Source organism: Oncorhynchus mykiss, chromosome 18 (genome assembly GCF_057628025.1).
Source record: "Oncorhynchus mykiss isolate SJ-2025 chromosome 18, ASM5762802v1, whole genome shotgun sequence".
NCBI lineage: Eukaryota > Metazoa > Chordata > Actinopteri > Salmoniformes > Salmonidae > Oncorhynchus > Oncorhynchus mykiss.
The window spans coordinates 43932039-43948502 of NC_143039.1; the positions used below are offsets into that span (position 1 = coordinate 43932039).

The window sequence follows — 16464 nt, forward strand, 5'->3', positions numbered from 1 at the left end:
ATTGTTCCAGTATTTGCTTTTGAACGTGTTAAGCTTTTCGGCGGGAAAAGTCTATTTGCAACAAAGAACATTCCTTTTGGGGAATCTTGGGGAGGGAGACCTGAATCTTCTCCCCTTGATTTATAACAGGATGTGAGTTATTAATCCTCACAAGTTCTTTCCTCCCCCCTCTGCGGGTGAGAGGGGGTCTGATTGAAGTTATTCATTGCAAACCTGATCTATTTGGATCCTCGTGGACAGTCATGTGAAATCCATAGATTAGTGTCTAATGAGTTTATTTCAATTGACTGATTTCCTTACATAAACTGTAATTTAATAAAATTGTTGAATGTTGTGTTTATTTTTGTTCAGTATACTTTCTAAACTGCCTGGTCACTGGGCAGAAGCTTTTATTTCAGGGAACTTGTTGTGAACCCACAACTTTGGGGTTACACCTAGTTTCCTAGCACAATTCTCCAACCAATTGCGCCCTCTGAACCCTACATACAAGCTAATCCTCTCAAAGACCCCAATTGCAACAGGACAGGTTTCTTTTTGCGCTTCTAATTTAATTCTTGCTTATCAATTCCCATGTCACCACGCCCCCATGCCAAAGCCAACACTACCCTCATCAGCATACTCTAGCTTTAAATCCTAAACGGCGCTTTCAAGATGGGATGAACTTTTCAACTCTGGGATTACACATTTACTGTACTGAAAACTTGTGCCTCCTTGACTGTAAAGCAACTTACATGCGAGAGGGGATCCCCTGGTGTTAAAGCTAATGTTTAGTGTTTGCCAAAGGACGCATTCATCGTCCAAGTGCTTTAGGTCAGACGAAATAGGCCTACTCACCTCTGTTATGTGGTGCACACGTTATCCAGCACAAAACGGTTCTACAATGAATATTGAATACATTGAACACCTTCCTAATATTGAGTTGCACCCCCCCCCCCCCATTTTTCCCTTAGAACAACCTACATTTTTCGGGGGATAGACACAAGGTGTCTAAAGCGATCATGTTGACTCCAATTCTTCCCACAGTTGTGTCAAGTTCACTGGATGTCCTTTGGGTGGTGGACCATTCTTGATACACGCAGGAAACATTTGAGCGTGAAAAACTCAGCAGTTCTGCAGTTCTTGACACAAACCGGTGTGCCTGTCACCTCGTTCAAAGGCACTTAAATATTTTGTATTACCCATTCACGCTTTGAATGGCACACATACACAATCCATGTCTCAATTGCCTCAAAGCTTAAAAATCCTTCTTTAACCTGTCTCCTCACCTTCATCTACACTGATTGAAGTGGATTTAACAAGTGACATCAATAACGGATCATAGCTTTCACCTGGATTCACCTGATCAGTCTATGTCATGGAAAGAGTTCTTAATGTTTTATATACTCATTGTTTGGCCCAACCATTGGTTTTAAAGAGAGGGTGTGAAATGGCAGTTTAGCCTCTGTGCCCCTTTATATATAATCACTGTGAACAAAATCCCAAAGCAGAGCCCAATCAACTCCGTTACCTGGCAGCAAGTCAAGTGCTGAAGAGGGCTGGGCAGGGAGAAGATGGAAAAAAAGCACCAGCAGCACTGCTACTTGTAAAGCAGCAGAATCAATGGGAACTGTTCTGCAACAGTTGGCTGCACTGCAAGCTTTCCAGCTCAGTGCTGAGGACATATTGAAAGGCGGGGTGTATGCAGAGGATGACAACATGTCTATTGTATTTCTGCCAGTGAGCGGTGGAAGGCTTTATCTCCCTCACCAAACTTTGGGCCTTTGTTCTCCTGGGAGGCCCATGTCAACTAGTTGGGCAGTTAAATTCTCCCTTTAAAAAAGCCATAAAGTTTATAAAGTCAATTAAGGCTATTAAAGCAATGTCAGACAAATTAAGGTTGCTTCGCCGAGCTCCCCAAAGGCCGCTGTCAACTGCAAAGCCCACTTAGCATCAGAAGGCTCCTCAAGCAGGTCGCAGTGCTGGCTTATCACCTCAGTTCAGTTAGCACTGTGCTTACTGAGGAGGGAACTTGCCCGGTGACCAACCCGAACAATAGACTTCTACAAAAAAATCCACCAGCCACTATGGTGGCACTAGATAGTCTGCACTCGTCATATAACATAGTATACAGATATGCTACATGATGCATGCCATTGAGAGAGTGCCTTTTCTTGACCAACCCCTCTCTTGACGAGGGCATGCCCACCATAACAGAACACCAAATACAGTGCATTCGGGAAGTATTCAGACCCCTTCCCCTTTTCCACATTTTGTTACATTGCAATCTCATTCTAAAATGGATTAAATACAAAATGTTCCTCATCAATCTACACAAAATACCCCACAATGACAAAGCAAACATTTTTTGGGGGAAATGTTTGCAAATGTATAAAAAATAAAACAAATACCTTATGTACATAAGGATTCAGACCCTTTGCTATGAGACTTGAAATTGAGCTCAGGTGCATCCTGTTTCCATTGATCATCCTTGAGATATTTCTACAACTTGATTGGAGTCCACCTGTGGTAAATTCAATTGATTGAACATGATTTGGAAAGGCACACACCTGTCCAACAGTTGACAGTGCATGCCAGAGTAAAAACCAAGCCATGAAGAATTGTCTATAGAGCTCCGAAACAGGATTGTGTCGAGGCACAGATCTGGGGAAGGGTACCAAAAAATGTCTGCAGCATTGAAGGTCCCCAAGAACACAGTGGCCTCCATCATTCTTAAATGGAAGAAGTTTGGAATCACCAAGAATCTTTCTTGAGCTGGCCGCCTGGCCATACTGAGTAATCGGGGAACAAGGGCCTAGGTGACCAAGAACCCGGTGGTCACTCTGACAGAGCTCCAGAGTTCCTCTGTGGAGATGGTTGTCCTTCTGGAAGGTTCTCCCAGCTCTGCAGCTCTCCACCGATCAGGCCTTTATGGTGGAGTGGCCATACGGAGGCCACTCTTCAGTAAAATGCACATGACAGCCCGCTTTGGAGTTTGCCAAAAGGCACCTAAAGAAACAAGATTCTCTGGTCTGATGAAACCAAGATTGAACTCTTTTAGCCTGAATGCCAAGATTCACGTCTGGATGAAACCTGGTACCATCCCTATGGTGAATCATGGTGGTGACAGCATCATGCTCTGGGGATGTTTTTCAGCGGCAGGGACTGGATGACTAGTCGGGATCGAGGGAAAGTACAGAGAGTACAGAGAGATCCTTGCTCCAGAGCAGGACCTCAGACTGGGGCGAAGGTTCACCTTCCAACAGGACAATGACCCTAAGCACATAGCCAAGACAACGCAGGAGTGGCTTCGGAACAAGTCTCTGAATGTCCTCGAGCGGCCCAGCCAGAGCCCAGACTTGAACCTGATCGAATATCTCTGGAGAGACCTGAATATAGCTGTGCAGCAACGCTCCCCATTCAACCTGACAGAGCTTGGGAGGATCTGCAGAGAAGAATGGGTGAAACTCCCCAAATACAGGTGTGCCAAGCTTGTAATGTCTTACCCAAGAATACTCAAGGCTGTAATTGCTGTCAAAGGTGCTTCAAGAAAGTACTGAGTAAAGGGTCTGAATACTTTTGTAAATGTGATTATTATTATTTTTTTATTAAATTTGAGAAAAAAAGTCTAATCTTGTTTTTGCTTTGTCATTATATGTTATTGTGTGTAGATCCATGAGGGGGAAAAAACATTTTATTACATTTTAGAATAAGGCTGTAATGTAACAATGTGTAAAAAGTCAAGGGGTCTGAATAGTTCCCAAATGCACTCAAGATTGTGAGTTTGGGGATGTGAGAGCATTTGAATGTATTTTGGACAATGGACAAGGCCCACTCAGTCATGACACTCCAAATCTTTATCTTCATGATGGACAGACCATTCTCTTCTCACGAAGACAAGTTTCAGAACCGACGACTCCTCGGCTGCCAATGACAGCGAGGTGGCACCGATAGATTATGGAGAAGAGTGCTATCGCAGCAATACGAGTTCTTTCTCTTCTCCTTTTCTCTCCTCCTCTCAATCTCCCTAATCCCCTCGCCTCACTCACTTACACTTGTAATTCCCAGCCAGATCCACCGGAGTGAAAGCAGCGACAGGGCGGATAAGCCGAACGGAATCCTGAGTGAAGGCACATTTTTTTGCACGACTTGCTATTCTCGACTTTGGCTGGCAACTTTAAATCACGGTGAAGCCGTTCGCCAGTTGTCGTCGAAATCCGCTCAATGAAAAAGCAACTGTGCTCCGGAAACGATTGTTGATGGAATGTCAAAAAGGATGAAAAGGAGTAATCTCTTGTCTATTTATATCATATCAAGATTAGTTTTATTTGGTTTTAGTTTTGTCTAATTAATCAAAATCCTGAATGTTTCTAATGGGGCAAAATAATAAATTAACACCGAAATGTCAATTGTGTAAGATAATAGACTGTCTGCTGTTTGTACTTTCGGGACTATACCAGGCTGTTTGAAAATAATAGAAATTACAGTGTGAGGGTGGCTGAGATGTTCCCTCCAAATGTGATAGGGTTTGCTCTTAGCACGTCGTCACTCAGCCAAGAGAGAAATATTTGAATGAAACGGAATTTTAATAATAAGAGGTTTTGATCTAAAATTCCGTCTCTCGCCCCATTATTGAGGACGGCTCCTTTTTATCTCACTTTGAGATGAGGGTTGAAGAGAATCAGATGAAGGGAGTGGAGAGAGCGAGAGAAGAAAAAGTGTGTGAGAGAGAGAGAGCCCAGCCCCAACGCTTCCGGCTCAACGTTCACTCAGTTCACACTCAGGTGTTCTGTATGATAAACCATCACCACTCAGATATCAAAGTTCTCTCACTTCCAATTGTTCTCCTTTAAAGACGCGACTAATGACAAAGTTATTCTGTTCAAAGTCTCCTCCTGTAAATCTAACCGCCCTTCAGATATGCATAACCACTTTGTCTAATCTTTGCTATTTTAACACACTGATTTGACTTGAGAGGAACCCTTTAAAGTCAGACTAAGAAAGGCGAAGATGACTGAAGCTGTCAAGATAAAACTTCTGGGGTATTAATGAGTCATTGGTATCATATTGAATTGCTCGTCTTCTATCACTAAGTGGCCCGAAACTATAGTGCTGTCTTTTAGATGATTTGAAAGGACAAAGAGAACGTACATAGGAAAGGAGATATGCTGACATGAGGATTGCCGATGCCCTGGAGCACTCCAACATCTGCCTGGGCAAAACTGCCTCTGTCCTGCCCAGGTGTGCCATGAAAGCACCTGAGAGAGAAAGGCAGGATCTCCTCAGCGGTTGGCTGGCCATATCAAATGAAGCTTTATTTGTACAGCACATTTCAGACATGGAATGCAAGTCAATGTGCTTAAAAAAAACAAATAAAAGCTGAAATATTTACTACACAACAAACACAAGAAAAAAACTAAAGAATGACAAAAACTGAATGACTAAAAAGCAACCTGAGGAAAAGCTAAGCTAAAAAGTTGTTTTAAGATCTCTTTTAAATATGTCCACAGTTTTGACACCCCTCAGGTTCTCCAGCAGGCTATTCCAGAGGCTGGGAGCATAATAACTAAAGACTGCTTCTCCATGCCTCTTGGTCCTAGGCTTTGGGATAGTTAAAAGGCCAGTGCCAGAGGACCTGAGGGACCTGAGGGTACATAACTTAAAAGCATGTCCGACATGCATTGGGGTGCACAATCGTAAATTGATTTAAAAACCAATAGAATAATCTTAAAATGAATTCTAAAACTAACAGGGAGCCATTGCAGAGACCTTAAATCCGGTGTAATGCGTGCTCTCCGTCTGGTCTTGGTCAGTACCCATGCTGCAGCATTCTGTATGCTTTGCTGTTGACCAATGGCTTTCGTGGGTAAACCAGAACGTAGACCATTACAGTAGTCAAGGTTGCTTGTAATAAAAGCATGGATGAGTCTCTATCAGCCTGAGAGAGAAACGGCCGCACCTTGGCAACGTTTCTCAGGTGGTAAAAAGCTATTTTGGTCACATTCCTAATGTGTGATTTGAAATTTAGTTCCGAATCTAAAACAAAACCTAGGTTTTTTACCTGGTATTTTATCTTTATTGTCTGTGAATTAAAATGTGCGGCCATATTCTCTCTCTGTGCTTTGGCTCCAACAATAAGTACCTCGGTCTTGTCTTGATTTAGCTGGAGGAAGTTGTGAGCCATCCAAGTATATAAATCACTATTACAGTTTAATAATTTATCAGTGGAGCTAAAATACTCTGGTACCTTGTCACGTTCATCTCACACCCTGAAAATGCTTTCATCCCCCAACTGAATCCTGCATGCACGTACACACGGATGCACACACACACACCTCTGTCAGTCCACTGTAGTGTACTGTATGAAGCTGTGTCTATGCTCAGGTAGCCATTTTCTCCCCCACAAACCTGCTTATTGTCTGCGGGAGGCCTCTACAGACGGCAGCTCAAACCCCAATTCTTTGTTTACTTTCACGATTTGTTGAACAGCCTACCTGCTATGCCCTACACAATGTCAGACCGTGTCAAAAGGAACAAACGTGGACGAAAACGGTCTTGAGTGGCAGGCGAGGAAATGAGAGAGTGCATCCCCATGATCCCTGAAGAGAAAGAGTGAGTGAGGGAGGGAGTCGGACCCTTCAGCGGCATGCAGGCTAAGCTTGTCAGAGGTGCGGAAGGCGAAGCAGTTCTCTCAGGTTTGGCCGACCAGTCAGAACTGTCAGAGCCATCACTTTCCATCAGCAGTGGGATCGTTCATAGACCTGCAGCTCTGAAATATGAGTGTTAAAAACACATTCCACTGTCTTCTCTTCTGTTTCTCTCCCAACGGTATTGAAATGTTACGCCACAAGCATTTCGCTACACCCGCAATAACATCTGCTAAATATGTGTGTGTGACCAATACGATTGGATTTGAATGTTGGAGTAGCAGTTAATTCATTCAACTTAGTTTTTTTTTTTAAATAAGGATTTCAGATTTGTTTGTTGGTATTTGTTATCTCAGAAAAAAATCCATATATGTAGAGTATATAGAGGGATCACTGCACGTTTGTGACATTTCATTGTGTGCAACAGTACTTATGTATGACTCAACAGTATATCAGAGGCTGAACTGAAATTCCAAAGATTGGCTGATAGATCTCTCAGCTCATGAATAGAAAGATAAAGGAAGTCTTTATTTAAAGAGTCGCTGGTGGGGTTCATGAGGTGCATCCTGTATAGTACAGTACACGCTCCTCCCTACCGGTGACTCAAAATGAAACCCTGGTGGCAAAAGAGAGAGAAGAACCCCCTAGACACACAATGGAACTGTTCCAAATGTTCCAATCCGGAATATCTTCAAGGACAATCAGCTAAATAGTTTACATTAAGAGGGGCTGTGTGAAATCGATTGCTGAAGGTGTTATCTGCGCTCGCAAAAATGGCTGGTAATTAGTCACGGCTAAAGGAGCATTAGTGAGAGAGCAAGATGGATTTAATCTTTAATACATTTTCTCTGCACTGCAGATACAGTAGCCTCATGAGTGTCTGTCTCTCCCTCTCCCTCTACATGCTATATTCAGCTAGCTAGTCAGACCACTATCTTAAGGCATACCTAGCTAGACTTCTCCAACACTGGTGCTAGGCCTGGGCCTGACTGAAGTCCTATAAGGACACTGTTAGCAGGTGTGCTTTTGGAGCAGCTTAGGCTCTGCCATTATTTGTTTGTGCATAAACCTCAGCAATAAGGCACTTGAGTAAACTGCAGCTGTTGACTTTGAGTTTGGACTTGTGTGTTCAAAGGTAATCTGCAGGCAAACTGGCTGTGAGTGGCCGATTCTGTCCAGATGTGTGTGTGTTTAGAGATTAAACTACTGCAGGGATTGATAATGTCAGCCAATCAGCTCTGCTTGTTCAAAAACAAAAGGAAAATCCTCACATGGAAAAACTACTGTGTTCTTTCAGTTGAGGCTCTTGAACCTAATGCCCCTTTCAAAGCTTTTCAAAGGCATCTTATCAACCAACCACCACTGTTTAAATACTTGTATGTCTACGGCTTGTTTGATGGGCTCTGACAATGTGATTTCATGTGCTTTATTACAGAAGCTCAAACAGAAGAACCAACAACTGAAGCAGATAATGGACCAGCTCAGAAACCTCATCTGGGAGATAAACTCCATGCTGGCTGTTAGGAGTTGAACGGCAAACACGGCGACACAGAGAGAGAGACACACAGGCGCAGGCGCGCATACATACATACACACACACACACACACACCACAGACTGGAAGACATGGTTGTTAACTGGATATCTGACAGGGTCCCTCTGAGGCTGATGCTGACGCTGCACTTTAGAAATGCAGGCTTTTGCAATATACAACCCTCAGTCCCAGAAAAAGAGGGTGAAGAAAGCAAAGAAGAACAAAGAGAAGTTTTGCGATGGAGAAATGCTGATATACACTCACCGTACAGTTTATTAGGTACACCCATTTAGTAACAGGTCGGACCCTCCTTTGCCTCCAGAACAACCTGAATTCTTTGGCGTATTCTACAAGTTGTCTGGAAACGTTCCACAGGGATTTTAGTACATGCTGACGCGATGGCATCATGCAGTTGCTGCTGATTGAATGGCAGTACATTCATTGTACATAATAAACTGTCCGATGAGTGTAGTTGTCGCTTACAACATTGTTATTAAGAGGACTTTAAGAGTTATAGTTTATTTAATATCCTAAGATATTTGACAAATACTACATTTACCCATTTAGAGTGGTTTTGAAGTTCGATTTCCTTCAAGATGTGTTTATACATTCCTAAACCATTTTAACTCAAATGATATACATGATGACATGTTTGTGGTGAAGAAGAGCACAGATCTGTGCAAAAATACCATAAAACAAATCATAAGGCATATTGCTGAAAAAAGGTTTTAAATGAAATCACTGCTAGCTAGATTGAGGTCTCCAGTTCCCCCCCCCCCCCCCCACACACACACACACATAGATCTGTTCTCTTTTGCACCATGAACATGGTACAGTGTAGTGAAACGAAAGAGTTTTGTGCTTCTGCTTTTCATGTGTGGTTGGCTGCTTGATGTTTACGTGTCAATGCAGTATCTTCTGGACTTTATGATTATCACAATGTCTGATTAACTTTAGGAATTCTATGGCACTATAAATCCTGCTGTGATTTAGACCACTGTTTCTTTCTGTTCTATTTTCATATCTGTGGGGCTCACTGCTCACGAGAACAGCCAGATCCAAGTAGGGACGTCCGTGGTCTTTGTGGTCTTTTTGGATTGTCCCCAGGCTTGAAACACTTGTTTTTATTACAGGCAGAAACAGTGACAGCACAGCCAATAAGAGACATAAGCAGCTGATTAGGGCCCCGCGGTTGCTAGGGGCCCCTGACCCTTGGATTGAATGCCAGTGTTATGATACTGATGATTTGACGGGACAGATGGTTTGTTTACAAAGCTGATGGTTTCGATGGTTGTGGCTAGATGGAATAGGTGAAGCTCCGCCTCAAGGGCAGAACTAACTTGACTGGTTGGATGAAAGGTCAGGGGGTGGAGTTTTCAGGGGGAAAATCCTGTTGCCATTTCAAATACCGATTGCGACTTTTGTTTTCCAACCTTACCTAAAGTTCTTAACTAATGATATTTCTAATCTATTGACTTAAAGCGGTTCAGTCAGACACTTAAATACGTGAAAATACCAGAGCAGTGGATTGGGCAATGGGGTAGGGACCAGAAGGTCATAGGTTTGAATCTTTCCAATCAAATGGCCTTTTCTCAAAGATTTATTGTTGCCTTTCCCTAGTAGGGAATTCTCACCCTCAACACCCAAAGGGTGTTTCAACTGGTTGGAGAATATTCTCTAATGTTTTCGATTGGGATTTCAATTTGATGGGTGAATCTCATTTGTTGCTCGCCGATTCCTATTTCCTATTTCCTTGCCTCCTCAAAATGCACTAGAGGAGAATATACAAGGGCAGGAACTGCAGATATTCAAGGAAATATGAGATTCACGCCGACCCGTTCCCAAAATATTGTTGTTCAAGTTAATATCGCAAACGTACCAAATCAAAAATATAAAACGTATAATCAAGGAGATTTGATGAGCCAAAGAAATGAATAACCCTGTGTGCTAGTGCATGGTGCCTGCTACATCAGGGATGTGGCTTTGATTCCTATAAGAGACGCATAAATGCAAGGGCATAGCCAAAGGTTGACCACACAAATAAACCATGAATAGGCAAGGAGATCACAATTCAAAGGTTCAGGAGGCAGGTTTCAGGCAAAATAAAGGCTTTTAATTATTAACAGTAATGACAAACTCTGTGTCGGAGAGCTCTCAGTGCAGGCCAGGTGCTGCCTATTTAAACCGTAATTAGAACAGGTACCCTGAAGAGCAGGCGGTTCTGAGCCTTGTAGTCTTTACCATGATGGCCATCTTAAGGCAGACCCCCTGTGGATCCCGGATAGCATGGACCATCGGTGGAAGGGCTTGTCACATCACGTAAGTGTGGTAGTGCATCAATATGAGACAGGGGTTATAAGCAATTAAAATAGTACTTTAATAAGAATGTTACAGGGAATAGAAACCGTAAAAAGCATGACAAAAACTCATCAGGAATGTGGGATAGGTAGCCCAGGTAGTCTTCTTAAAGTCACAATAAACCCGTCACATTTTTTAGATGGCTGTCTAGACTAACTTGCCTAGCAATCTAAACATTATGGCCAAATTACCAACTAGGTAAGCAGGGAACGTGCCCAGGAGCCTTGACCTCCAGGAGGCCTTCATTGATTTTGTTAGTCAGGCAGATGGCATAAGTCACGGCAAAATGTATAGAATTGCAGGAAATTGGCTTGTAAAACGGCAAACTTTTCTATCAAGCCCATGGCAAAACTGCACATTTTCTCTCCACCGCCAAGAGGGCAGCACTAAAAAGTTGCCAGCAAGGTTGTTTTGTTTTGCCCATAAGGCTAGGGACGGCCCTGGGCGGAAAAGAGGAGACTGGAGCCGACAACAGAGAAAGGGCATGCCGCGGGCTATCAGGTCTCGGGTATTTATATCAATATCAGCTTCAGATACGATTCCGATAAATAATTTAGAAGCTGGTTTGGGTCCTATCCAAGTCGTGTTATGAGGTTATTGTCCACAGGGAGATGGTAGAGGACATAGGATGCATCCCAAATGGCACCCTGTTCCCGATATAGTGCACTACTTTTGACCAGAGCCTATGGGTCTCCGGTCAAAAACAGTGCATTATGTAGGGAATATGGTGCCATTTGGGATGTGCACATAGCGAGAAAAGCAAAGATGCTCTTCCACAAAGTAAAAATCAATCGCTGGATAGTGGATCATAATTTCTCTTCAATGGTATAATTCCAACCTGGTTATGGTTGAGGACAATGGTGAAGGACTATCATTGTATGGTACACAAGGAATACATTCTCATTCGGTTTAAAGTACAGTATATTGATTTGTGTGTTTATTGTAATAATGGGCCTCCTTGTTTCTGCACCATTCAAAACAAATAATTTGCCGACATTACTATGCTTATGTTAAACAGCAGGATACACCTCGCATCAAAGCAAATGAAGACACACTCACGCATCTATGATCAAATGTATTTTTTTTTTATATAAATCATTCTTACAAAATCTTCATTTTTCTATTTCATTTATTACCCCTATAAAATTAATTTGTTAATTACAAGGTAGGAGGGAGGAAGGCATCAGGACAGCTGGAAATTAAGTCATTAAAAATAGCTTGTCTGTTTGTGATACAGTTAAGTACTGATAAATAATTCCATAGAAAAAGTGGTCATGCAGGCGCGTTGTTGGTCGTCAACACAGTTTGGTATCCAACAGAGGTGTCGTGGATGAAACAAAGTGGTGATGAAACTCCAGTGTATGTCGAGATTAACGAGACCCTTATATGGTGCTCCTCTTCTGACTAATGGTCAAAATGGCAGTGTGTGTGTTATCATGAGCTCACAAACCAACATTTTTTTTTTTTAAAGGCACAATCAAGGACAGTAACCATCCTGCACATCCAACCAACCACACTGATAGAGGCCATGCATTGCTAAACCATTAGAATGGCTGGTATCTTATGGTATTAATGGAAGGATTGGTTTAAATGAGACAATCTAGTGTTGTATTACAAGGTCTATTTCATTCAACATTACCATTTTGAGTAGACTATATTTGTACCAAATATGGTCAGAGAGTTGCCAGTTTCCCCAGAAGCATCAATGAGTATGCAGACGTGGACAGTGACACACATTACAGTGAATCTGAGAAGACACATATTACAGCAACAAAATAAAATCCTTGATCAGACATGAGACCCAGCTGCATATTGCAATACAGTTCACAGAATCTAAATGCTCACAGCAAATCTAATTCTAGATGATTGGTATCATCTCATCTCCTTGGTGATTCTGAATTAAATTACATGGAAACTTTATTTCTATAATGGTTGCAATTGCTCTACATAGGGATGTTTTTATTCAGTGGAAATGAAAAAATATATATTGACAACAATGTGGGAAAAAAGAAATGTACAACTTACAAAATCAGAATCTTTTTGCTCATCAACTGTTCCCTCAGCCAAGAAATCCTGTTTATTTCCCCCTGTCTATTTCATACTATACACTGTCTGCTTTTGTTCACATATGAAAATAAATATACATGTTTATGTACAGAAATGAGTTAAGATCTTCTGAAATGTCTCTGGTTTCACCTATGAAGTCAATGTGCAAGGCTGGGGACTTTCTCTTTTGAGATGATAACAAGTTCAGACAATCCTAAGAAGGCTTGACATGAATTCAAACAAAGATGGCTTACTGAACTTCAAAACGGGGACCAACGCTTTTCATAATCATTGAGATGCATGTCTAGTGCCAAGAGATCCAAGTCAGCACCAAATACAACGTAAATCTCTCTTGGCCAATATCAAATCATACAAGTTCATTCCAAACTCCTTCTCCCAGAGTACATTTCCTGAAAGAAAATACAAACATATGCAAAAATGTAGTGAAAAAACTATATGCTGACAATATACCAGCTACTAAATCTAATCTGTACTGTAGTATTACATGTTGATGATGATAATATAATATATGACATTGTGAGAACGGCAAGAGTAGATAGCCCAGGCCCACCGATGACAATATCAACTCATTGGAGTGTATAAACCTAGTGGACACTGACCTTCATTGATTGTATCCCGATATGAAAACGAAATCAAATGTGAATGAGTCTATAACGACCTCAATAAGAAATGATGGAGATACAACGAAGGGTTGAAGAAAATGTATAGTTGAGCTTTGGCTCACAGCTGACACACTATTGTCCGGTTTCCCTGAGCCAGATCCAGCATAGTCCTGAACTAACATTACTTTCAATGGAACATCATTGAGAAAATGTTTGTTTTTTGTGCCCAGGACTAAGTTTAATCTGTGTCTGGGAAACAGGCCCTTTAAGTTCAGTCACCTTCACAATAAAAAGGTCACTAAAGCACACTACGCTACTTCAAGTCTTCAGACATTCAAGTACCTGTTCAAGTGGACTGGCAGGGCTCTGGCGTGGCACACAGGCAAAAGCCTCTTCACAATAGGATATCACTCTACAGCCATGAACTTCCACATTTCTTGAAGCCATTTCCTTGAAATCGCTCAATAAAATATACAGTTTTTTTTTCCCCTATTAGACCACAATACACCTGTTACCAATGACTGGCAAAAAAAAAATGGTTAGGACAAATGTAGTTGAGCTGGGATGAGTTAGTATTGTGAGTACAACAGCATCACAGGAAGACTTGGCGCAACAGAAATGATGAACAAAGACTGTGGTGAAAAACATTACAACGACAAGGCTAGGTGAGGGGGAGCTGGTTGTCTTTTCTCTGTACACCTGGAGCCAAAGGGTCAAGGTTGTGGGTCACTGCATCCAGAGCAGAGTCAGACATGATTGGAAATATAGAGACAGAAGGTTTCATCAAGGGCTGCTCCCCAGGGAAACCCAACACTTCAAATGAAATGGCTTTCTCTAATTGAACACAAAACATATGTCCCCTGACGAATGGTGTAGGAGACGGCTATGTCTATCGAATGGCTTTGGGGCTTATATTTCAACCAGCATCATTATGATGTGGTGAATCTAGGAAGAATAACAAATATTACAGAGGGCATTTCAACTATATCGTATCTTCTACTGCTTTTGATATCGATTTATGGGAAATATGTGCAATAAGCAGTTTAAAAAGGCAGCACTAATGTGAAATTCGGGGACATGGCACAACAGACATGTTTCACATTCACATCTCCAAAATCTGTTAACACTACTGTGGAAATGACGCAGGCAACTAAAGAACTGTTTAGGTTCTAAATTTAGCATACACTCCTTCTGCCACGGTAGTGCTCGTAAGCAATAAAGGGGAAATAAATGGGTGAAAAGGGTTTGGTTTAGAAGGCAGTGTTCTGCTCCATTTCATCTAGAAATGTTCATTTTGCTCATTCCGACAGAGGGAAAGTACTCTGTTTGGGCTTATGGTTGGATGAGCTTACTTTTAGCCTCTGTACACACACTGGAGCTGAACTTTTGAGGAGAAAATAAACACACGAGAAGAAAAGTAACACTGCTTTTGAGAGTTTAAGGAAAAAAAGGCTTATCATTGCGATAAATCTGACAGAAATAGAAATCAAGCTATCAGAAATTCAAGGAATGAGCATAGAGTTCATGTTTCTGTGGGTTTTGTGACTGCCGCATGGCAATACGAGTGGCACCGTTTCAAAATGGCTGCTTTTAATCTGTCCTTCCAGTAAAAGGATAACAAAACTCTACTTTCTTGACCTTGACCGCCAAATGCTGAATTTGATTAAATCACGGAACAGTTCTTAGGAAGATAAGACGCCCCCAACGCTTCAAACCCCAGCGAACACATGGGAGGGAAGTATGGATCGAAAAATAAGGAAAGAAATAGTTATAGGGTTTTCCCAGGGTCCAGAGAAGGGGCTGGTGGTGAATGTGTCAGGGGTTCTGATGCAGACATAGGGAGGTCATGAAGGGGTCAAGGTGAGGTTAGGAAGGGTTGCATTGAGTCTAGGTTACCAGTCCGTGGCGGATATGATCTGTGGTTGGGTTGTCATGTTGGACACCTCCCTTCCTCTACCATCCTGCACATGAGTCACAGGAAAGTCTGTCATCATTCATACAAAAAAAATATTATATCTAAGAGTCTCATTGTCAGTAGTTTGTGTGTTTATGTGAACATACTATAGATCTGTATATCCTTTGTGTGTGTGTATGCGCGTAGTTCTCCAGAGACCGCAATTTCCCTTGTTTCACTTGTCAAGTCCTGTGGTCATTGGCAATGTGCTGAGTGGAAGACAGAGCTGTAGCGCCCCCTAGGATCAGGCTCCAGGTTGGCTGACTGTCCTACTGCCACTGTCGTGGTCCTCCTACGGCTGCTCTCCAGCGAGTCTGTCTGTTACTACCGCTAACGCCTCCCCCGGCCTCTCCAGCAGGGGGCGCACGTCCTGTCAGAGCCTCTCGATGTCCCTGTATTTTTTGCGCAGGATGGAGACCTGGTCCTTGAACAGCACCGGGTCCAGCCTCATTTGGGAGTGGACCAGGGGCATGCCGCCAAACCAGCTGGCGAACTTGTTCATGCACGTCTGCCGCTGGGCGAAGTGGTCCGGGTCAGCCCAGCGTGACGCCCGCGACGACTGCATGGCGGGAGGAGGGAGAAAGACAAAGGAAAGATAAGTTATTGTTTGATCATAGCAGCACGTCATGACACTAAATCATATCAGGGTTTCTCAAAATGCTGGGTGGGGTCTAGTGCTGGGCGATATGACCAAAAATCCATAGTGATAAACTGACCCATTTTTTTTTTTGTTTTAATGATAAATCAGCGATAAATACATCTTTGGGATGGTGCGAGAGCTGGGCAATATGGACAAAAGGTAATATTGGCCATGAATGTAACTATTTCTATATCCTTCTTTTTTTATGGACAGTTACTTTACATTAGCGGCAGGGCTCTAGACAATTATTTTTCTGTGCCAAGTAAGACAACTGAGATTGTAGCCTATGACTAAAAATGTAAACTATTTTATCCAACATATCCAGGAAATCCATGATTGATATGCAACCTGCCAAAATAGGATCCAGAATGATTCGATTTATTTTTTGGGCTGATCAGAGAATTTGCCGACATCTTATTGACCTTTAGGCTATATTATTCACCACATGAGGAGAGTGGGAACTCAAAACACTTAGCTAGATTACTAACTGTAAATATGATGGCTGCTAGTGCGCTAATTGATAATATTTTAGTAACATTTAGGCTAATGTCCTACAAAAACTCTCACAACCATACTAACTACAGCCTACTCTGGTTTTAAAGTGATTTTCAAAACCGGCAGTGACTTTCGAGCCCAAGGCCCAAGGCATTTTCTTGGACCCCAAGGCACCGCAAATCTAGGTGTTTA

The 16464-nt window shown here is 42.2% G+C and overlaps 2 protein-coding genes across 3 annotated transcripts in view; one reads left to right on the forward strand and one right to left on the reverse strand.

The window, feature by feature from the left end:
• The window catches only part of med30 (mediator complex subunit 30), a 32493-nt gene extending 19815 nt beyond the window's left edge, over positions 1 to 12678 (forward strand). For both annotated transcript variants that reach the window (XM_021571813.3, XM_021571814.3), the window contains one exon: positions 8059 to 12678. In XM_021571813.3, coding sequence (XP_021427488.1) covers positions 8059 to 8154 — 96 coding nt within the window. In that variant the 3' untranslated portion in view covers positions 8155 to 12678. The remainder of the gene's footprint in view (positions 1 to 8058) is intronic.
• Positions 11581 to 16464, reverse strand: part of ext1b (exostosin glycosyltransferase 1b) — a 111939-nt gene continuing 107055 nt past the window's right edge. Inside the window, exon 11 of the mRNA XM_036952640.2 lies at positions 11581 to 15696. Coding sequence (XP_036808535.1) covers positions 15511 to 15696 — 186 coding nt within the window. The 3' untranslated portion in view covers positions 11581 to 15510. The remainder of the gene's footprint in view (positions 15697 to 16464) is intronic.